The sequence below is a fragment of the Homarus americanus genome, unplaced genomic scaffold (genome assembly GCF_018991925.1).
Source record: "Homarus americanus isolate GMGI-L3 unplaced genomic scaffold, GMGI_Hamer_2.0 scaffold5040, whole genome shotgun sequence".
Classification (NCBI taxonomy): Eukaryota; Metazoa; Arthropoda; class Malacostraca; order Decapoda; family Nephropidae; genus Homarus; species Homarus americanus.
The window spans coordinates 12,994-35,868 of NW_024750470.1; the positions used below are offsets into that span (position 1 = coordinate 12,994).

Consider the following 22,875-nt stretch of genomic DNA (forward strand, 5'->3'; position numbering starts at 1 on the left):
TGGAGGCCTGTGTGGCTGGGGGCCCTACATGACTGGAGCCCTGTATGGCTGGGGGCCCTCAGTGACTGGAGGCCCCTGTATGGCTAAGGGCTCTGTGTGGCTGGGGGCCCTGCATGACTGGAGCCCTGTGTGGCTAAGGGCTCTGTGTAATGGGGCCCTGCATGACTGGAGGCCCTGTATGGCTGGGGGCCCTGCATGACTGGAGGCCCTGTATGGCTGGGGGCCCCTGCATGACTGGAGGCCCTGTATGGCTGGGGGCCCTGTGACTGGAGGCCCTGTATGGCTGGGGGCCCTGCATGACTGGGCCCTATGGCTAGGGCTCTGTATGGCTGGGGCCCTGCATGACTGGAGGCCCTGTGCTGGCTGGGGGCCCTGCATGACTGGAGAGCCCTGTATGGCTGGGGCCCTGCATGACTGGGCCCTGTATGGCTGGGGGGCCCTGTGTGACTGGAGGCCCTGTGTGACTGGAGCCCTGTGTATGACTGGGGGCCCTGTGGCTGGGGGCCCTGCATGACTGGAGGCCCTGTGGCTGGGGGCCCTGCATGACTGGAGGCCCTGTGGCTGGGGGCTCTGCATGAATGGGGGCACTGTGGCTGGGGCCCCTGCATGACTGGAGGCCCTGTGGCTGGGGGCCCTGTATGACTGGAGGCCCTGTATGACTGGAGGCCCTGTGACTGGGGGCCCTGTATGGCTGGGGGCCCTGCATGACTGGAGGCCCTGTATGGCTGGGGGCCTGCATGACTGGAGGCCTGTATGTGGGGGCTCTGCATGACTAGGCCCTGTATGGCTGGGGGCCCTGTGTGACTGGAGGCCTGTATGACTGGAGGCCCTGTGTGACTGGGGCCCTGGCATGGCTGGGGGCCCTGCATGACTGGAGGCCCTGTATGGCTGGGGGCCCTGCATGACTGGGGCCCCTGTAGCAGTGGGCCCTGTATGACTGGGGGCTCTGTATGGCTGGGGGCCCTGTGTGACTGGGAGGCCCTCTATGACTGGGGCTCTGTGGCTGGGGCCCTGCATGACTGGAGGCCCTGTATGGCTGGGGCCCTGCATGACTGGAGGCCCTGTATGGCTGGGGACTCTGTATGACTGGGGGCCCTGCATGACTGGGGCCCTGTATGGCTGGGGCCCTGCATGACTGGAGGGCCCTGAATGGCTGGGGGCCCTGTATGACTGGAGGCCCTGTATGACTGGGGGCTCTGTATGGCTGGGGCCCTGCATGACTGGGCCTGTTGGCTGGGGGCCCTGTATGACTGGGCCCTGTATGACTGGAGCCTGTGTGACTGGGGGCCCTGTGGCTGGGGGGCCCTGCATGACTGGAGGCCCTGTGGCTGGGGCCCTGCATGACTGGAGGCCCTGTATGGCTGGGGCTCTGTATGAATGGGGGCACTGTATGGCTGGGGGCCCTGCATGACTGGAGGCCCTGTGGCTGGGGGCCCTGTATGACTGGAGGCCTCTGTATGACTGGAGGCCCTGTATGACTGGGGGGCCCTGTGTGGCTGGGGCCTGCATGACTGGAGGCCCTGTGGCTGGGGGCCCTGCATGACTGGAGGCCCTGTGTGGCTGGGGGCTCTGCATGACTGGAGGCCTGTGTGGCTGGGGCCTGTGACTGGAGGCCTGTATGACTGGAGGCCCTGTGACTGGGGGCCCTGTGGCTGGGGGCCCCTGCATGACTGGAGGCCCCTGTGGCTGGGGCCCTGCATGACTGGAGGCCTGTGGCTGGGCCCTGTATGACTGGGGGCTCTGTGGCTGGGGGCCCTGTATGACTGGGAGGCCCTGTGACTGGGGGTCTGTGTGTGGCTGGGGGCCCTGCATGACTGGGCCCTGTATGGCTGGGGCCCTGCATGACTGGAGGCCCTGTGTGTGGCTGGGGGCTCTGTGTGACTGGGGCCTGCATGACTGGAGGCCCTGTATGGCTGGGGGCCCCTGCATGACTGGAGGCCCTGAATGGCTGGGGCCTGTGTGACTGGAGGCCCTGGTATGACTGGGGGCTCTGTATGGCTGGGGGCCCTGCATGACTGGAGGCCCTGTGTGGCTGGGGGCCCTGTATGAGCTGGGGCCCTGTGTGTGGGGCCCTGTGACTGGGGGGCCTGTGTCTGGGCCTGCATGACTGGAGGCCCTGTGTGTGGGGGCCCTGCATGACTGGAGGCCCTGTATGGCTGGGGGCCCTGTATGGCTGGGGCCTTGTGTGACTGGAGGCCCTGCATGACTGGGGGCTCTGTATGGCTGGGGCCCTGCATGACTGAGAGCCCTGTGTTAGGGCTCTGTATGGCTGGGGGCCCCTGTATGATGGAGGCCCTGTATGACTGGGGGGCTCTGTATGGCTGGGGGCCTGCTGACTGGAGGCTGTGTGGCTGGGGGGCTCTGTGGCTGGGGCCCTGCATGACTGGAGGCCCTGTGTGGCTGGGGGGCCCCTGCATGACTGGAGGCCCTGTGTGGCTGGGGGCTCTGTGTGACTGGGGGCCCTGCATGACTGGGAGCCCTGTGGCTGGGGCCCTGCATGACTGGAGCCCTGTGTGGCTGGGGGGCCCTGCTATGATCAGGAGGCCTGTATGGCTGGGGGCCCTGCATGACTGGAGGCCCTGTATGGCTGGGGGTGCTCTGTGTGACTGGGCCCCTGTATGGCTGGGGGGCCCTGCATGGCTGGAGAGCCCTGTATGGCTGGGAGGCTCTGTGCTGACTGGGGCCCCTGCTGATGACTGGGGCCCCTGTTGGCTGGGGGCTCTGTATGGCTGTGGAGGCCCTCATGCTGGGGGCCCTGTGTGGCTTGCGGAGCTCTGTATGGCTGGGGGCCTGCATGACTGGAGGCTGTGGCTGGGGGGCTCTCTGCATGGACTGGAGGCCCTGTGATGGCTGGGGGGCCCTGCATGACTGGAGGCCCTGTATGGCTGGGGGCCCTGCATGACTGGAGGCCCTGTATGACTGGGGGCTCTGTGTGGCTGGGGGCCCTGCATGATGGAGGGCCTGTGTGGCTGGGGCTCTGAGCTGGCGCTGGGGGCCCTGCAGTGACTGGAGGCCCTGTATGGCTGGGGCCCTGCTGGAGGCCCTGTATGGCTGGGGGCTCCTGTATGGCTGAGGGCCCTGCGTGGCTGAGCCCTGTATGGCTGGAGAGCTCTGTATGGCTGGGGGCCCTGCATGACTGGAGGCCCTGTATGGCTGGGGGGCCCTGCATGACTGGGCCTGTATGGCTGGGGCTCTGTATGACTGGGGCCCTGCATGATGGAGGCCCTTGTGGCTGGGGGCTCTGTGGCTGGGGCCCTGCATGACTGGAGGCCCTGCATGTGGCTGGGGGGCTCTGTGTGGCTGGAGGCCCTGTATGGCTGGGGGCCCTGCATGACTGGGGCCCTCTGTTGGCTGGGGGCTCTGTATGGCTGGGGCCCTGCATGACTGGAGGCCCTGTGGCTGGGGCTCTGTGTGACTGGGGCCCTGTGTCTGGGGGCCCTGCATGACTGGAGGCCCTGTGTGACTGGGCACTCTGTGTGTTCGGGGCTCTGTATGGCTGGGGGCCCTGCATGACTGGAGAGCCCTGTGTGGCTGGGGGCTCTGTGGCTGGGGGGCCCTGCATGACTGGAAGCCCTGTGACTGGAGGCCCTGTGTGGCTGGGGCCCTGCATGACTGGAGGCCCTGTGGCTGGGGGCCCTGCTGGCTGGAGGCCCTGCATGACTGGAGGCCCTGTGATGACTGGGGGCCCTGCATGACTGGAGGCCCTGTGACTGGAGGCCCTGTATGACTGGAGGGCCCTGTATGGCTGGAGGCACTGTATGACTGGAGGCCCTGTGTGGCTGGGGCCCCTGTGTGACAGGGGGCCCTGTATGGCTGGGGGGCTCATGTATGGCTGGAGGGCCCTGTGGCTGGGGGGCCTGTGGCTGGAGGCCCTGTGGCTGGGGGCTCTGTATGACTGGAGGCCCTGTATGGCTGGGGGGTCCTGTATGACTGGGGGCTCTGTTGACTGGAGGCCCTGTAGCTGGGGGCCTGTGTGGCTGGGGCCCTGCATGACTGGGGGCCCTGTATGGCTGGGGGCCCTGTGTGACTGGAGGCCCTGTATGACTGGAGGCCCTGTATGACTGGGGGCTCTGTGTGACTGGGGCCCTGTGTGGCTAAGGGCTCTGTGACTGGGAGGCCCTGTATGACTGGAGGCCCTGCCATTGACTGGGGGGCCCTGCATGACTGGGGAGGCCTGTGGCTGGGGCCCTGCATGACTGGAGGCCCTGTGTGGCTGGGGGCTCTGTTGACTGGGGGCCTGCATGACTGGAGGCCCTGAATGGCTGGAGGCTCTGCCAGCAGCTGGGGGGCCCTGCATGACTGGAGGCCCTGTATGGCTGGGGCCCTGCATGACTGGAGGCCCTGTATGGCTGGGCTCTGCATGACTGGGGGCCCTGCATGACTGGGCCCTGTGTATGGCTGGGGGCTCTGTATGACTGGGGCCCTGCATGACTGGAGGGGCCCTGTGTGGGGCCCTGTGTGTGACTGGAGGCCCTGTATGGCTGTGGGGGCTCTGTATGGCTGGGGGGCCCTGTGATGACTTGAGGCTCTGTATGGCTGGGGCCCTGTGTGACTGGAGGCCCTGTGTGGCTGGGGGGCTCTGTGTGGCTGGGGGGGGCCCTGTGACTGGGGCCCTGTCTGTGGCTGGTGCCTCTGTTGAGCTGGGGCCCTGTGTGACTGGGGCCCTGTATGGCTGGGGGCCCTGTGGCTGGGGGCCCCTGTATGACTGGGGGCCCTGTGTGACTGGGGCTCTGTGTATGTTCTGGGGCCCTGTGACTGGGGGCCCTGCTGACTGGAGGCCCTGTATGGCTGGGGGCTCTGTGGCTGGGGGCTCTGTATGACTGGGGGCCCTGTGTCTGGAGGCCCTGTATGGCTGGGGGCCCTGTTGACTGGGGGCCCTGTATGACTGGGGGCCCTGTATGACTGGGCTCTGTTGGCTGGGGCCCTCATGACTGGGGCGCCCTGTATGACTGGGGGCTCTGTATGACTGGGGCTCTGTATGACTGGGGGCCCTGTGTGACTGGGGGGCCCTGTGTGACTGGAGCCCTGTGTGGCTGGGGGTCCTGTTGAGCTGGGGCCCTGTGACTGGGCTCTGTGCTGGAGGCCCTGTATGTGACTGGGGGCCCTGTATGACTGGGCCTGTGCTGGGGGGCCCTCTTGTGACTGGAGCCCTGTCGACTGGGGGCCCTGTATGACTGGAGCCCTGTTTGACTGGGGGCCCTGTGTGACTGGGGGCCCTGTGTGACTGGGGGGGCCCTGTGTGACTGGGGCCTGCATGACTGGGGGCCCTGTATGACTGGAGGCCCTGTATGACTGGGGCCCTGTATGACTGGGGCCCTGTGTGGAGGCCCTGTATGACTGGAGGCCCTGTGTGACTGAGGCCCTGTATGACTGGGGGCCCTGTATGACTGGGGGCCCTGTGTGACTGGGCCCTGTATGACTGGGGGCCTGTGTGACTGGAGGCCCTGTATGACTGGGGCCCTGTGTGGGCTGGAGCCCTGTGCTGTGGGGGGCCCTGTGTGACTGGGGCCCTGTAGTGACTGGGGGCCTGTGTGACTGGGGCCCTCTGTGGCTGGGGGCCCTGTGTGACTGGGCCCCTGTATGAGACTGGGGGGCCCTGTATGACTGGGCCCTGTGACTGGGGGCCCTGTATGACTGGAGGCCCCTGTATGACTGGGGCCCCTGTATGACTGGGGGCCCTGTATGACTGGGGGCCCTGCTTGACTGGGGGCCCTGTGTGACTGGGGCTCTGTATGACTGGGGGCCCTGTATGACTGGAGGCCCTGTATGGCTGGGGGGCCTGTGACTGGGGGGCTGTATGACTGGGGCCCCTGTATGTGTGGAGGCCCTGTGTGGCTGGGGCCCTGTGTGACTGGGGCCCTGTGGCTGGAGGCCCTGTGTGGCTGAGGGGCCCTGTGATGACTGGGGGCCCTGTGGCTGGGGCCCCTGTGGGCTGGGGGCCTGTGTGACTGGGGCCCTGTGTGACTGGAGGCCCTGTGTGGCTGGGGGCCCTGTGTGGCTGGGGCCACTGCTATTTGGGGGCCCTGTATGGCTGGGGGCCCTGTGACTGGAGGCCCTGTATGACTGGGGGCCCTGTATGACTGGGCCTGTATGGCTGGGGGCCCCTGTATGACTGGGGGCCCTGTGGCTGGGGGCCCTGCATGACTGGGGGCCCTGTGTGACTGGAAGCCTGTGAGCTGGGGCCCTGTGTGACTGGGGCCCTGTATGGCTGGGGCTCTGTGTGACTGGGGGCCCTGCATGACTGGAGGCCCTGTATGTCTGGGGGGCCCTGTATGACTGGGGGCCCTGTATGACTGGAGGCCCTGTATGACTGGGGGCCCTGTGTGGCTGGGGGCCCTCTGTATGGCTGGGGGCCCTGTATGACTGGGGGCCCTGTATGACTGAAGGCCTGTATGACTGGAGCCCTGTGTGGCTGGGGCCCTGTATGACTTGGGGGCCCTGTATGATTGGGGGCCCTGTATGATTGGGGGGGCCTGTTATGAGTTGAGGCCTCTTATGACTGGGGGTCCTGTATGACTGGGGTCCCTATGACTAGGGTCCCTGTATGACTGGGGTCCCTGTGTGACTCAGGGGCCCTGTATGACTGGGGGCCCTGTGTGACTGGAGTGCCCTGTGACTGGGGGCCCTGTGATGGCTGGGGCCTGTGTGGGGGCCCTGTATGACTGGAGTGCCCTGTATGACTGGGGGGTGCTGTGGGGCCTCATATGACTGGGGACCCATCTGGGCTCTCTGTGCAGGACAACATCACATCCCACCACAGCGAACCCAACATGTCGTCTGTCAGAATAATTATTACACACACACCGACTGTGAGCCTCCTAGCTGCTGGTCGGCCACTAAACCGACTCAACTGTACATACGTGACTGTACATAAGTGACTACATAAGTGGTAACTTAACTACATTGTACATTGACAGCTTCCCTGCTCTTTTAGAGCTAGTGACCATGGGTGTTCTTATAAGGACCCAGGTGTCACTTTGGCAGTCATTCACCTCTCAAGTATTTACGTCGACCATCATGCAAGCTCACCTTGTGTTAATACACATCTTATACAACCCCGATACAACCCGTTTGACAATACCGCAGTTGAGAGAGATGAGGTTGTGGTTGTAAGGAAAATGGTGGTTGTGAGGGGGATGTGGTGGTTGTGATGGATATTGTGATTGTGGGGGAAAATGGTGATTGTGGGGAAATTGTGGTTGACGGGGTGAGATCGCAGTTTGAGGAAGAAAATTGTAGCTGTGATCAAGAACATAAGAATGGAGGAAACAGCAGCGGTCTTGACTTCCATTTATACATATCGCCCCCTCACTGTACGTCTCTCGAGGGAGTGCAAATTCAGATGCTTTAACCTGTGTCTGTACTCAAGGTCCTTATGCCCGGGAACAAACTGCGGTTACGAGGAGAAATGTGGTTGTGGTGGAAAAATTACGGTTCAGGGAGAAAGTGTGAGGTGTGAGCCGGAAAATGCGGTTTGGAGACTTTTAATTGCGGTTATGAGTCAGGCTCGCGCGCGTGTTGTGTGTGTGTGTTTATGAGCCAAGAATTTCTAAGCAAGTATCAAATTTATGGTAGATAAATGTACATAGGACCACAACTCACAACACATGTAGGTTAGGTTAGGGTTAGGTTAGGTTAGGTTTGATTAGAATAAGTTAGACCACGTTAGGTTGAGGTTAGACGATTAGGCTAGGTTAGATTAGGTTAAGTTAGGTTGGGTGTGCTTAAATCCACAACATGAAGTAAGCGGAGAGTGGAGGAGGCTAATCTTCAGGTGACCCGAACTACCTCTTCATAACTCCCCCTAACGATCAATTTACCTTCACATCAACGTTTTGGAATTATAATCTGGTTGGCGGCATTGTAATTGTTTACCTTGTATATGATAAGAGAGAGAAAGAAAAAGGAAAAGTCTCTCTCTCTCTCTCTCTCTCTCTCTCTCTCTCTCTCTCTCTCTCTCTCTCTCTCTCTCTCTCTCTCTCTCTCTCTCTCTCTAATCATATGCTGACAGACTGTCCTTATAACACCAATGTTTAAAATTCGTCCGTGATGTTGCGTGCGATGTTACTCTAGGCAATGATCCACTCATCCATCAGCCCTCAAACCCCAATAACAGCAATTGATCATTCGGAAGTCAACTCAGAATCCATCTATCCATCCATTCAATCATTTATTCATCTATCCATACATCAATCCATCCATCTATCCATTCACTTGCCCCATCTATCCACCAATCAATCACTCAGGTCCTCAATAATTAATCGCCGTGACCTAATTACAAGAGTTCATGTCGAGCTATATGTAATCACTACCCCCCTCCTGTGTGTGTCGCCTTCCTACAATCACTTTCTTCAGTGTCGTGTCGTACATAGGTCGTCCCAAGGTGGTGATTCCGTTATCTACCCGCATTGGTGGTTCGGTGTGAGAGATACAATCATGCAATCACGCACTCAAATGCAATCACACTCCAGGTGAGATTGCACTTACACATACACCACACACGCACGCACGCACGCCGCACGCACACACACACACACACACACTGATTTGCTAGGTGGACGTCGCCAAGCAGTGAGGTATCAGGGCTTGGTCTCTACATTCAACACCCCACCTGCGGTGTTCCCCAGGTACCAAGATGGGACACTGTGCTTCCTCATCTGATCAACGACGCTCTATCGGACACTCCTCACAGGTGGAAGTACGTGGATGACTGCACTGTGGGGGGTTTCAGTGGACAACACCGCACCAGACTACTCATCGCTACAAGGCACCCTGGACAGGCTACAGGCATGGACTACGGAGAACAAGGTCACCATCAACACACCAAAACCGTAGTCATGCACATCAATACCGCCACCACTCCAGTGCAAGCCCCAGCAGTCACATGGGTGCCCATCCTCTCCAGCTGGTGCAGTCTGCCAAACTGCTGGGCGTAACCAGACAACAAACTTGACTGGAAGGCCCATGTAAATAACACAGTCAAGGCAGCCTCATACCGCTCTCTACATGCTACGAAGACTTAGGTCACTTGGGACACCACGCCAGTGCTGGGGACCATCTACAACGCCTTTATTCTCCCCAAACTAACGTATGCGTCACCAGCCTGGACGTCTTCTCTCATCACCCAACAACGTCAGCTAGAAGGTACAGAAGGAAGTGCTGAGAATCATGCTCGGCGCAGAATACTCGGCTACACCAACGCTCTCTCCACCCTGGAAATGCCATCCTCAGTGACCTCCACCACCAAGCACTGGAAAGGTTTGGCAGTGGACTACTACCACCTCATCATCGCCACCTCCTGCCACCTACCCCACCCAACTCGCGCAGTCCGCCACTATAACAAAATTCAGCCCATAAGAGCCCGCACCGATAGATATAAGAACAGCACCATCCCATCTATTTTAAAATAATAAACAACTCTTTGGTTTATGTACTGTACAGCCCTGTAATTGTATTCAATGCATATATCATTATGTCTAAATCAAATGTAAGTCTGTATATTTTCAGCCACGGCTGCGCTCTAATAAACCGTTTATTATTATTATTATTATTATTATTATTATTATTATTATTATTATTATTACACACACACCACCACCACCACGTACGTGTATATATCGCTATATTGTGATAAATACCGTAATACTGAATAAAACAGCATCACATACATACATACATACATACATACACATACATACATACATACATACATACGTATACATACATACATACATACATACATACACAAATAAACGCACAGGTATTAAAGTCAACCAATAGCCATGTTCGCATTAACGTACAGGCCTGTAAACTCTTCCCACGTACAGACATACGGACATACAGTACTTACGGACGTGCAGCCAGCCACCTGCGACGCACGGACACTTACCTGGAAAAATAATATGAAAAAATTAATTAGTTGGTAATTATATAAACATAAGGTTATTAATGATGATGATGATGATGATGATGATGATGAAGGTATGAGAATGATAATAAAACACACACAAAATACACATACAAAAACACAAACAAACGACTTTAACTAAACAAACGACTTTAACTAAGCAAACCACATTAGTGACACCATAAAACCAAACACACGAATGAGAGAAAAAACACTACAAACAACCGCAACAAAAACAAAACACATAAACAATACAAAAAAAAAAACAAGTAAAAAAACCAAACATCACAAACAAATGTAAACAAAGGAAACATAATAAGGAGTCACACACACACACGTAAACAAACACAGTAAGTCACATACAAACACAACATACAAACCACAAAAACAAATGAGAAAAAACAAAACCACACACAAACACACACACACACACACGAAAGAAAAACAAACACACAGTAAACAAGATCACAGGAAGCGCCTTGTTTATCCAGGTGACAGGTAAACAAACAAACAAACACACAACTGGTGACCTTTAACACGTAAAAGGACAGGAGTTGCGACGGTACCGGAAGTGGGCCCCAGACGGTAACCACTCACATCTGTAACACCTGTCCACTCACATCTGTAACACCTGTCCACTCACATATGTAACACCTGTCCCTCCACATTTGTTACACCTGTCCACTCCACATCTACACCTGTCCACTCATCTGTAACACCTGTCCCTCATCCTGTAACACCTGTCTACTCACATCTGTAACACCTGTCCACTCATTTTGTAACACCTGTCCACTCACATCTGTAACACCTGTCTCACATCTGTTAACCTGTCCTCACATCTGTAACACCTGTCCCTCACATCTGTAACACCTGTCCACTCACACCTGTACCACCTGTAACATCTGTCCAACAGGTGTTTCATAATATTAATGTCTCGTAATTTGATACATAATACCGCAGAGGAAATAACACCCTCCCCACACCCCCTCCCCCACCCACACACACGCCCACCCACACACGCCCACCCACACACGCCCCCAGCCCACACACACCAAATAAAACGGTGCTTTAATAACATACATAACATCCTCTGTACGACGTGAGTATAAGGAATTAAAACACCAGGAGACGATAGTAAACACAAAGCTTATACATATCTGAACGATCCTTTCTGTGTTTTATCGTCCATCAACTTGATAACATTAACCTTCACTTACGAGGATTATTTTATCGTACGAGTCTATGAGAGTTGGACGCTGCTGTGTATTTTCTTGAGACTAAAATACGAAGGAGCTAATGGATTTGAAGGTGTGTTTTGCGTTCAAGGTGTTGGTGTGAGAAGTGAGGGAGGTGTTGTGAGAAGTGAGGGAGGTGTTGGTGAGAAGTAGGAGGTGTTGGTGAAGTGAGGGAGGTGGTAGGAGAAGTGAGGAGGTGTTGGTGAGAAGTGAGGGAGGTGTTGGTGAGAAGTGAGGGAGGTGTTGGTGAGAAGTGAGGGAGGTGTTGGTGAGAAGTGAGGAGGCGTTGGTGAGAAGTGAGGGAGGTGTTGGTGAGAAGTGAGGGAGTTTGGCGAGAGGCTCCCAGCAGTTAGGGGCTTCATCTCAAACTGCGTCACGTTTGGATGTGCTCACAGCTGCCAGGGACCTCGTGTAAACCTTCTCTACGTACTTTTGTGTGTGTGTGTGTGTGTGTGTGTGTGTGTGTGTGTCCGGGCGCTAACCTTGATATAAGCCACAGGTGAGTAATACGTTCAACAGGTGAGGTCTTTAAGGTTGGTCAACGGGTAAGGTCTTTAAGGTTGATCAACAGGTAAGGTCTTTAAGGTTGATCAACGGGTAAGGTCTTTAAGGTTGATCAACGGGTAAGGTCTTTAAGGTTGATCAACAGGTAAGGTCTTTAAGGTTGATCAACAGGTAAGGTCTTTAAGGTTGATCAACAGGTAAGGTCTTTAAGGTTGGTCAACAGGTAAGGTCTTTAAGCTTGTTCAACAGGTAAGGTCTTTAAGGTTGATCAACAGGTAAGGTCTTTAAGGTTGATCAACAGGTAAGGTCTCTAAGCTCGTTCAACAGGTAAGGTCTTTAAGCTTATACAACAGGTAAGGTCTTTAAGCTCGTTGAACAGGTAAGGCCTTTAAGCTCGTTGAACAGGTGAGATCATTAATCTCGTTCAACAGGTGAATTCTTTAACCTTGTTTAAGAGGTGAGGTCTTTACTTATACAGGTAAGGTCTTTAAGCTCTTTCAACAGGTACCAAGCTCGTTCAACAGGTAAGGTTTTAAGCTTATACAACAGGTGAGGTCTTTAAGCTTGTTTAAGAGGTAAGCTCTTTAAACTTGTTCAACAGGTAAGGTCTTTAAGCTTATACAACAGGTAAGGTCTCTTTAAGTTCGAATAGGTATAGTCTTAAGCTTCCAACAGTGTGTTGCCTTTTTTGCTCGTTGAACAGGTGAGATCATTAATCTCGTTCAACAGGTGAATTCTTTAAGCTTGTTTAAGAGGTGAGGTCTTTAAGCTTATACATCAGGTAAGGCCTTTAAGCTCGTTCAACAGGTAAGGTCTTTAAGCTGGTATAATAGTTAAGTGGTAATTATACACCATTTTACTATACAAAACGCAACTCTGACTCGTCACCCATGTATTACGTCTAGACAGTAACCTCTGTATGTGTTATGTATGTACTGTATCCGGTTTATGTACTGTATCCGGTTTATGTACTGTATCCGGTCACAAGCCTTTATTACCATATATTCATTACGTCCGGATATAAGTATTTGCAAGTGTTACGGATGTGGTGCGTCCGGTATATATAACCTTTATATTTGACACTTGTAAAATTACTAACTGACATTGACCCGTGCGCGTGTAGGGGTAACTTAAGTAGCAGCTCCGGACACTGACCTCTGTAGGGGTAAGTTAAGTAACAGCTCTGGACAAATTAAGCAACAGTTCCGGATACTAACCTCTATAGGGGTAAATTAAGTCACAGCTCTGGACAGTGACATGAAGTAGGTATGGACAGTGGCCTTTGGACGATATTGTTACGTCAGGTGTACGTGTGGACATGACCATTAGTGGAGGGAGTCTCGTAGCTAAGAGGTTTAAAGGGGGAGGCCAGAGGAGGTGCGGAGAATGACAATAAGGGAAGCAGCCGCGAATTGATGTTGGTTGAGCCGAGATCAGGACGTTGGTGAGTGGAATACTAACTAGAGCGATACTAGATGAATTAATGTGCTGGGGCCAGGTACTACCACCACTACCACCCCCATCTACTACCACCCCCATCTACTACCACCACTACCACTACCCACTGAATTAATCTGCTGGGGCCAGGTACTACCACCACTACCACCCCCATCTACTACCACCACTACCACTACCCACTGAATTAATCTGCTGGGGCCAGGTACTACCACCACTACCACCCCCATCTACTACCACCACTACCCACTACTATCAACACGACCATAATCACCACACCCCTATCATTAAACACGACTACCACCACCCGCTACCATTAATACCACCACCAACCCCTACCAGCAACACGACTACCACCATCCACTCCAATCACCACCACTTTTTTACCCCCTCATACCAACACCACCACACCGCCACTTCATTCCGTCAACACCATTCATTACAACCACTGCCCCCCTACCACCATAGCTACCACCACTTAATACCATCAACACCACCATAACCACCATCCTGAAATGCTACCAGTACCATCACCACAACATCACCTACTACCAATCAATCAACCAACCAACCAACACAACCACCAGCCACCAGGATGTGTGTGACCCAACTATCAAAGCACGGCCATGATGTAACCAACGTCGGGAGGGAGGAAGGGGTGAGGGTGGTAGGGGGGGAGGGGAGGGAGGGTGGTGGGGAGGCAAGGAGGGAGGGTAGGGGGAGGGAGGGAGGATGGTAGAGGGGAGGGAAGGTGGTAGGGGAAGGGAAGTGTATGGGGAGATAGTAGGGGGGGTGAGGAGGGTGAGCAGGAGGGAAGAGGAAGCAAGAGGGAGGGGAAAGAAAGAAAGAGGGAGGAGGGGGAGGGATACGAACCTGAGAACGATGAACCAGGAGCCAGTGAGCCAACCTCTTGATATGTCTGTCCCCGTCACGTAATATTAAATAATCTCACTAATTGTTATTTAGAAGAAGAGACGAGACTGGAGCCACCCAGATGATGATGATGATGATGATGATGATGATGATGATGATGATGATGATGACCGAGATGATGATGATGATGATGAAACACGCAAGAGAGAGGCTAATAATAAAAGAGAGAAAATCAAATGATGAAAGGGAGTATAAAAGGAAGGGGAGAAAGGAAGAGAGGATGATGATAATAGGGGAACTAACAAAGAAATAAACATAAAAAATAAGACAAGAAAGGAAAGAAAAGGGAAAGACAGGAAGAAGATAACAAGGAGAATAAAGAGAGAGAGAGAGAGAGAGAGAGAGAGAGAGAGAGAGAGAGAGAGAGAGAAGCGAAATCAGATCTGGGTGTAAACTATGAAGACATTACAGTACACGAGATGACCTTCACCCCGTACAAGACTCTCCCAGCCACCTCCCAGCACCCAACTCCTAGCATACAGTACTTATGTCCCAGCAAAACGCCAGGTCTTAGCCCCAGCTCCCAGCACCTAAATAACAACATCCAGCTACCAAAACCTAAATCCCAGCATTCGACACCCAGCTCCTAGCAACAGTCGCAGCTCCTCCTAGCCAATAATCTTAACACCCCACTAGGACTAATGTCTCACTTGGGATCAAACATTAATCTCAGTAGTGACCATCTTCTCTTCCTTCCCTTCCTTCCCTTCCCCTTCTTCCCTTCCCTCCCTCCCCCTCCATCTCCCTCCCTCATTCCATCATCTCTAGACATATGTGACCACGTCCATAGAAGTACAGACTGAGGTGACGCATGTTCACATATGTCGTTGTACAATAAGTAACCCTGGAATAGCACACACACACACACACACACACACACACACACACACAAACACACACACCCACACACACACACACACACACACACACACACAAACACACACACACACACACACACACACACACACACACACACAAACACACACACCCACACACACACACACACACACACACACACACACAAACACACACACACCCACACACAACACAACACACACCCACACACAACACACCCACAACACACCCACCCACAACACAACAAACCCACACAACACAACACACCCACAAACAACACACACAACACAACACAACACACCCCACACACACACAACACAACACACCCACACAACACAACACACCCACACAACACAACACACCACCACACACAACACAACACACCCACACACAATAACCCACACAACACAACACACAACACAACACAACACACCCACACAACACAACAACACACTCACACACACAACACAACACAACACACCCACACACAACACAACACACCCACCCACAACACAACACAACACACCCACACACACCCACACACAACACAACACACCCACACAACACAACACACCCACCCACAACACAACACACCCACACACAACACACAACACACCCACCAACACAACACAACACACACACACACCCACACAACACAACACACACCCACACACAACACACCCACAACACAACACACACACAACAAACACAACAAACCCACACACAAACACAACACAAACAACACACACCCACACACAACACAACACAACACAACACACACAACACAACACAACACACCCACACACAACACAACACACCCACACAACACAACACAACACAACCACAACACCCACACAACACAACACACACACCCACAACACAACACAACACACCACACACAACACAACACACCCACACACAACACACCCACCCACAACACACACAACACAACACACCCACACAACACACCCACACACAACACAACACACCCACCAACACAACACACCCACCCACAACACAACACAACACACTCACACACAACACAACACAACACACAACCCACAACACAACACAACACACCCACACACAACACAACACACCCACACACACAAAACAACACAACACAACAACCCACACAACACACCCACCCACAACACACCCAACACACCCACACACAACACAACACACACCCACACACAACACAACACACCCACACAACACAACACAACACACCCACACACAACACAACACAACACACCCACACAACACAACACACCACACACAACACAACACAACACACTCACACACAACACAACACAACACACCCACACACAACACAACACACCCACCCACAACACAACACAACACACCCACACACAACACACCCACACAACAACACACACCCACACACAACACAACACACCCACCCACACACAACACAACACACCCACACAACACAACACAACACACCCACCCACAACACAACACAACACACCCACACACAACACAACACACACACACACAACACAAAACACCCACACACAACACAACACAACACCCACACACAACACAACACACCCACCCACAACACAACACACAACACACCCACACAACACACCCACACACAACACAACACACACCCACACAACACAACACACCCACACACAACACAACACAACACACCCACACACAACACAACACAACACACCCACACACAACACAACACAACACACCCACAACACAAAACACCCACAACAACACACACACACCCACACACAACACAACACACCCACCCACAACACAACACAACACACCCACACAACACACCCACACACAACACAACACACACCCACACACAACACACAACACACCCACACAACACAAACACACCACACCCACCCACAACACAACACAACACACCCACACACAACACAACACACCCACCCACAACACAACACAACACACCCACACACAACACAACACACCCACACACAACACAACAAGCCACACACAACACAACACACAACACAAACCCACACACAACACACAACACACCCACACACACAACACACCCACACCCACACACAACACACCCACACAACACACCCACACACAACACATCCACACACACAACACATCCACACACAACACACACACACACACACAAAACAACACACACACAACACAACACAACACACCCACACCCACACACACACACACACCCACACAACACACCCACACCCACAACACACACACACACACACACAACACACCCACACACACACACACACACACACACACACACACACACACACACACACAAACACACACACACACACACAACACACACACAACACACCCACACACACACACACACACACACCCACACCCACACAACACACCCACACAACACACCCACACACACACACCCACACAACACCCACACAACACACCCACACAACACACCCACACAACACACCCACACAAACACACCCACAGACAACTTCTATATATATCACCCCAAATGTCAGATTCCAAGCGATAAAGTGACATAATACAAACATAATGTCATGAATATTTACACACAACAAAACAAGCTGAGTTTTCCTGTGTCTGCTGCAAGGACGAGCCTAAGAAATATATACCATGTGTGTGTGTGTGTGTGTGTGTGTGTGTGTGTGTGTGTGTGTGTTTGTAAGCGGGAGGAGGAGGGGTAGGGGGGGTGAAGGAAGAAGGGGAGTGAAGGAAGAAGGAGAAGTGAAGGAAGGAAAAGAGGAGGAGGAGGAGGGGTAGATGGGAGTGAAGGAAGAGAGAGGAGGGTGAAGAGGGGAGCAGGAGGAAGAGAATGAGGAGGAGGAGGAGAGAAGGAGGTAGGGATGAGGAGGAGTGGGGAAGGAAGAGGAGGAAGCTGGTGGAAGGAGTTGCTATAGGCATGTGTTGCTGGCCTCCTTGAGTGTTGTCCTTGTATACAACAGTTACTTAAGGTGGGGAGGGGGAGGAAGAGGGAAAGGAAGGTTGACTGAGATGGACGAGGGTAAGGGATTTGGGAGGGAGGGAGGAGGGGGGGAGGGGGAGGGAGAGGAGGGAAGGAAGGGACGGGAGGGAAGGGGTTGGACGAGATGAAGGAAGACAGAAAATGGGTAAAGAAGGCATAAGGAAAGGGGAAACATGGAAGAGTAAGGGGGAGGGAAGACTGGGTGGGAGGGGTGGGGAGGGGAGGAGGAGGAGGAGGAAGGATATGATCCGAGGTTGTGTGGGCGAGGGTTGGCGCCTGGCTGCTCAAGTGCATTGTCTGATAATCTGTGCTTGAGTCTGTGCATTGTCTGTGCTTCAACCTGCTGTGTCGGTCTCCGGCTCCACCTGTGTGCTCTGTCTGTACCTGTGTCTGTGTTTGAATCTGTCCGTCTGTGCTTGAATCTGTGCCTCGTCTGTGCTTGAATCTGCGCTCTGTCTGTACCTGAATCTGTGCTCTGTCTGTGCCTGAATCTGTGCTCTGTCTGTACCTGAATCTGTGCTCTGTCTGTGCCTGGATCTGCGCTCTGTCTGTGCCTGAATCTGTGCTCTGTCTGTGCCTGAATCTGTGCTCTGTCTGTACCTGAATCTGCGCTCTGTCTGTGCCTGAATCTGTGCTCTGGTCTGTGCCTGAATCTGCGCCTGTCTGTACCTGAATCTGCGCTTGTCTGTACCTGAATTTGTGCTCTGTCTGTACCTGAATCTGTGCTCTGTCTGTACCTGAATCTGTGCTCTGTCTGTACCTGAATCTGTGCTCTGTCTGTACCTGAATCTGCGCTCTGTCTGTACCTGAATCTGCGCTCTGTCTGTACCTGAATCTGCGCTCTGTCTGTACCTGAATCTGCGCTCTGTCTGTACCTGAATCTGTGCTCTGTCTGTACCTGAATCTGTGCTCTGTCTGTACCGAATCTGTGCTCTGTCTGTACCTGAATCTGCGCTCTGTCTGTACCTGAATCTGTGCTCTGTCTGTGCCTGAATCTGTGCTCTGTTCGTACCTGAATCTGCGCTCTGTCTGCTCGAATCTGCGCCTGTCTGTGCCTGAATCTGCGCTCTGTCTGTGCCTGAATCTGCCCTGTCTGTACCTGAATCTGCGCTCTGTCTGTACCTGAATCTGCGCTCTGTCTGTACTTCGAATCTGCGCTCTATCTGTACCTGAATCTGCGCTCTATCTGTACCTGAATCTGCGCTCTGTCTGTACCTGAATCTGCCTGTCTGTACCTGAATCTGCGCTCTGTCTGTACCTGAATCTGCGCTCTGTCTGTACCTGAATCTGCGCTCTGTCTGTACCTGAATCTGCGCTCTGTCTGTACCTGAATCTGGCCTGTCTGTACCTGAATCTGCGCTCTGTCTGTACCTGGATCTGCGCTCTGCTGTACCTGAATCTGTGCTCTATCTGTACCTGAATCTGCGCTCTGTCTGTACCTGAATCTGTGCTCTTGTCTGTGCCTGAATCTGTGCTCTGTCTGTACCTGAATCTGCGCCTGTCTGTACCTGAATCTGCGCTCTGTTTGTACCTGAATCTGCGCCTGTTGGTACCTGAATCTGCGCTGTCTGTGCCTGAATCTGTGCTCTGTCTGTGCCTGAATCTGCGCTCTGTCTGTACCTGAATCTGCGCTCTGTCTGTACCTGAATCTGTGCTCTGTCTGTGCCTGAATCTGCGCTCTGTCTGTGCCTGAATCTGCGCCTGTCTGTGCCTGAATTCGCGCTCTGTCTGTACCTGAATCTGCGCTCTGTCTGTACCCGAATCTGCGCTCTGTCTGTACCTGAATCTGCGCCTGGGTTCGACCTGAATCTGCGCTCTGTTTGTACCTGAATCTGCGCTCTATCTGTACCTGAATCTGCGCTCTATCTGTGCCTGAATCTGCGCTCTGTCTGTACCTGAATCTGTGCTCTGTCTGTGCCTGAATCTGCGCTCTGTCTGTACCTGAATCTATGCTTGAATCAGTACACAGACTTTTGATTTCAGCTGTACAAGCCCCCGATGGTCCGTGCTTGTATGGATGTGTGTCAAGTGCGTTCTTAAGTGTCAAGTATCTGTAAATCTGCCCGCAAGTGTGTCTCAAGTGTGTCGTTATGCCAGGTATGCAGAGAAGTGCCTGAAAAGTGTGTCAAGTGAACATAATTGGTTGTCGGGTTGTCAGGTGGGCAGGAAAGCGTGTCTAATTACATCAAGTTTACTAATTGTTCGTCAAACTGTGTCTAAGTTTGCCTTGTGTGTCATGTCATTTGTGTGTGTGTCATGTGTCTGTCCAGCGTGTCATGTGTCGTGTGTGTGTGTGTGTGTGTGTGTGTGTGTGTGTGTGTGTGTGTCTAATTCTGTCTAGTGTGCTATCTATGTGCGTCTAGTTTGTGTCAAATGTACTAAGTGTCAAGGTCGAGTCAAATGCGTATCTTGTGTGTTAAGTTAGTGTCAAATGCGTATCTTGTGTGTGTCAAATTCGTGTCAAATGCGTATCTTGTGGTCAAGTTCGTGTCAAATGCGTATCTTGTGTGTCAAATGTGTCAAATGCGTATCTTGTGTGTTAAGTTAGTGTCAAATGCGTATCTTGTGTGTTAAGTTTGTGTCAAATGCGCATCTTGAGTGTCAAGTTCGTGTCAAATGCGTATCTTGTGTGTCAAATTCGTGTCAAATGCGTATCTGTGTGTTAAGTTAGTGTCAAATGCGATCTTGAGTGTCAAGTTCGTGTCAAATGCGTATCTTGAGTGTCAAATTCGTGTCAAATGCTTATCTTGAGTGTCAAGTTTGTGCCAAATGCGCATCTAGTGTGTCAAATGTGTCAAATGCGTATCTTGAGTGTCAAATTCGTGTCAAATGCGTATCTTCAGTGTCAAATGTGTCAAATGCGTATCTTGAGTGTCAAGTTCAGTCAAATGCATCTTGTGTGTTAAGTTAGTGTCAAGTTCGTGTCAAATGCGTATCTTGAGTGTCAAGTTTGTGTCAAATGCGCATCTTGTGTCAAGTTCGTGTCAAATGCGTATAGTGTGTATCAAGTTCGTGTCAAATGCATATCTAAATGTGTCAAATTGTGTCAAAGGCAGATAAGGTGTCAGGTCAGCCCTTCGGTCAGGCTTCACTAATACGGTCTGCCACTTGACACCACCACCACCTCCTCCTCCTCCTCCTCCTCCAGTTAAGGCGTATGAGTCTCCTTTACTGCATTTCTATTCTAATCCTCGGGAACTGGATTAGCCAGTCAAAACTCTGTAATGGGATTGAAAGGAAGTGCGTCTTATGACTGGCCCGACCCTACATATATACTGTACATCATGTCTACGAGTAGAGTGGCTGCAAATATGACCATGATTGGATGAGCAACAAATTCGTACGTGACTCAAGGCGAGGCGAATGGACTCGTCAACCAACATTCATTAATTAGGAACGCCGCCTGATAGTCATTCCCTGGATTAGTTAATCTGTCTACACGTTGCTTCTCTGACTCATAGACTGGATAGTAAATTAGACGGTAAAAATAACATAAGTTTGTAACATACATTTGAAAAGAATATATATATATATATAATTTTCCTGAACATATAGAAACTTCTGAAGTTATTCAGTTAAAGCAAACTCTACTGAGAGAGAGAGAGAGGGAGAGAGAGAGAGAGAGAGAGAGAGAGAGAGAGAGAGAGAGAGAGAGAGAGAGAGAGAGAGAGAGAGAGAGAGAGAGAGAGAGAGAGATGACCACCACTCCAGGCCAAAATTACAACATATATTCAAGACAATTAATTATTTCCTGCTCCCTCCCTCTTTTACTCCACCACTTACCCTCTTCTCCTTCCTTCTCCTCCTTCCTTCCCTTACGCCCTTTCTTATCCCTTCTCCCCCCTACGCCCATTTTACCACCATACCCTCTCATATCTCCTTCCCTCCTCCTCTAATCCCTACCCCTTCCTCTAACCCCTTCCCCTTTACCTCTTTCCCCGCCTTCTCCCACCCCCTCCCTCCTTGTTCACCCTCCCTCCCTCCCTCCTACCTCCTTCACCGATAACATTATACCAACAAGAGCCATTGTCATCGTAGCAACAAAGACTGCAAACTCATGGCATAATGGCGACTCTTCAGCACTGCAAGGCCACGTCCCTCAGTAATGGATTATACAAGAGAGAGAGAGAGAGAGAGAGAGAGAGAGAGAGAGAGAGAGAGAGAGAGAGAGAGAGAGAGAGAGAGAGAGAGAGAGAGACGGAGATATTTGTAAACGGCAAGATGCAACTCTCTCCTCTCAGCAAGTCAACAGAAGAAGCTAGCAGCAATATGAACAACAACAGCACCACCAATAACCACAACCATCATAGCATCCAAGGTAACAACAATTACAACAACAATCACATTAGCAGCTACAACAATCACAGCAAGTCACCACAACACGCAGCAACAATCACAGCAACCATAGCTACAACCACAACATGCAACAACAACCAAAATAACAGCTAACAGAACCAGCAATAACAAAACAAGAAATAATACCAACTATGTGTGTGTGTGTGTGTGTGTGTGTGTGGTGGTGTGTGTGTGTGTGTGTGTGTGTGTGTGTGTATCTTTGTTATAGGTCAAACGGGCCCCAGTCCTACAGGCCCCTGCAGGGACCAATCATATCCTGAGAGAATCAAACTTAACTTACTTGACTTGACCTAATTAGTACTGGGGCCAATAAGACTTGAAGCCAGGGTGAACTACTGGGCGATTACCCCCCCCCCACACACACACACACACACACACACACACAAAATAGAACTGCGTGCGTGCCGTGTTTTAATTAATTAATTCCCATGTCAAGGACAGACTCGGTTACGTCATTATAACACACACACACACACACATGAAAACTTCCTCCACCACTCACTGTCTTGTCAGCTATCTCGATTACATATACCGCCATCTCGAGAAACGAAAAACGTCTGTAGCTGTCGCCTTCATTGATTTCACTAAAGCGTTCGACCTAAGCAAGCAATACGTAACCGAAACGAAGTACAACA

The 22,875-nt window shown here is 52.4% G+C and overlaps 3 protein-coding genes across 3 annotated transcripts; all 3 read right to left on the minus strand.

Moving 5' to 3' along the window:
- Nucleotides 1–83: 83 nt before the first annotated feature.
- On the minus strand, nt 84–869 carry LOC121854079 (basic salivary proline-rich protein 3-like). Its single transcript, XM_042348468.1, has one exon. It carries the CDS (start codon nt 867–869, stop codon nt 84–86), a length of 786 nt encoding a protein of 261 aa, XP_042204402.1.
- A 114-nt stretch (nt 870–983) lies between these two features.
- Nucleotides 984–2,468, minus strand: LOC121854080 (proline-rich protein 2-like). The gene has a single exon (XM_042348469.1). It carries the CDS (start codon nt 2,466–2,468, stop codon nt 984–986), a length of 1,485 nt encoding a protein of 494 aa, XP_042204403.1.
- Nucleotides 2,469–2,536: 68 nt separating this feature from the next.
- On the minus strand, nt 2,537–7,046 carry LOC121854081 (basic proline-rich protein-like). Its single transcript, XM_042348471.1, has 2 exons — nt 7,030–7,046; nt 2,537–5,990 (listed from the first exon to the last, which is right to left on the minus strand). Exons 1-2 carry the CDS (start codon nt 7,044–7,046, stop codon nt 2,537–2,539), a joined length of 3,471 nt encoding a protein of 1,156 aa, XP_042204405.1.
- Between the last annotated feature and the right edge of the window lie 15,829 nt (nt 7,047–22,875).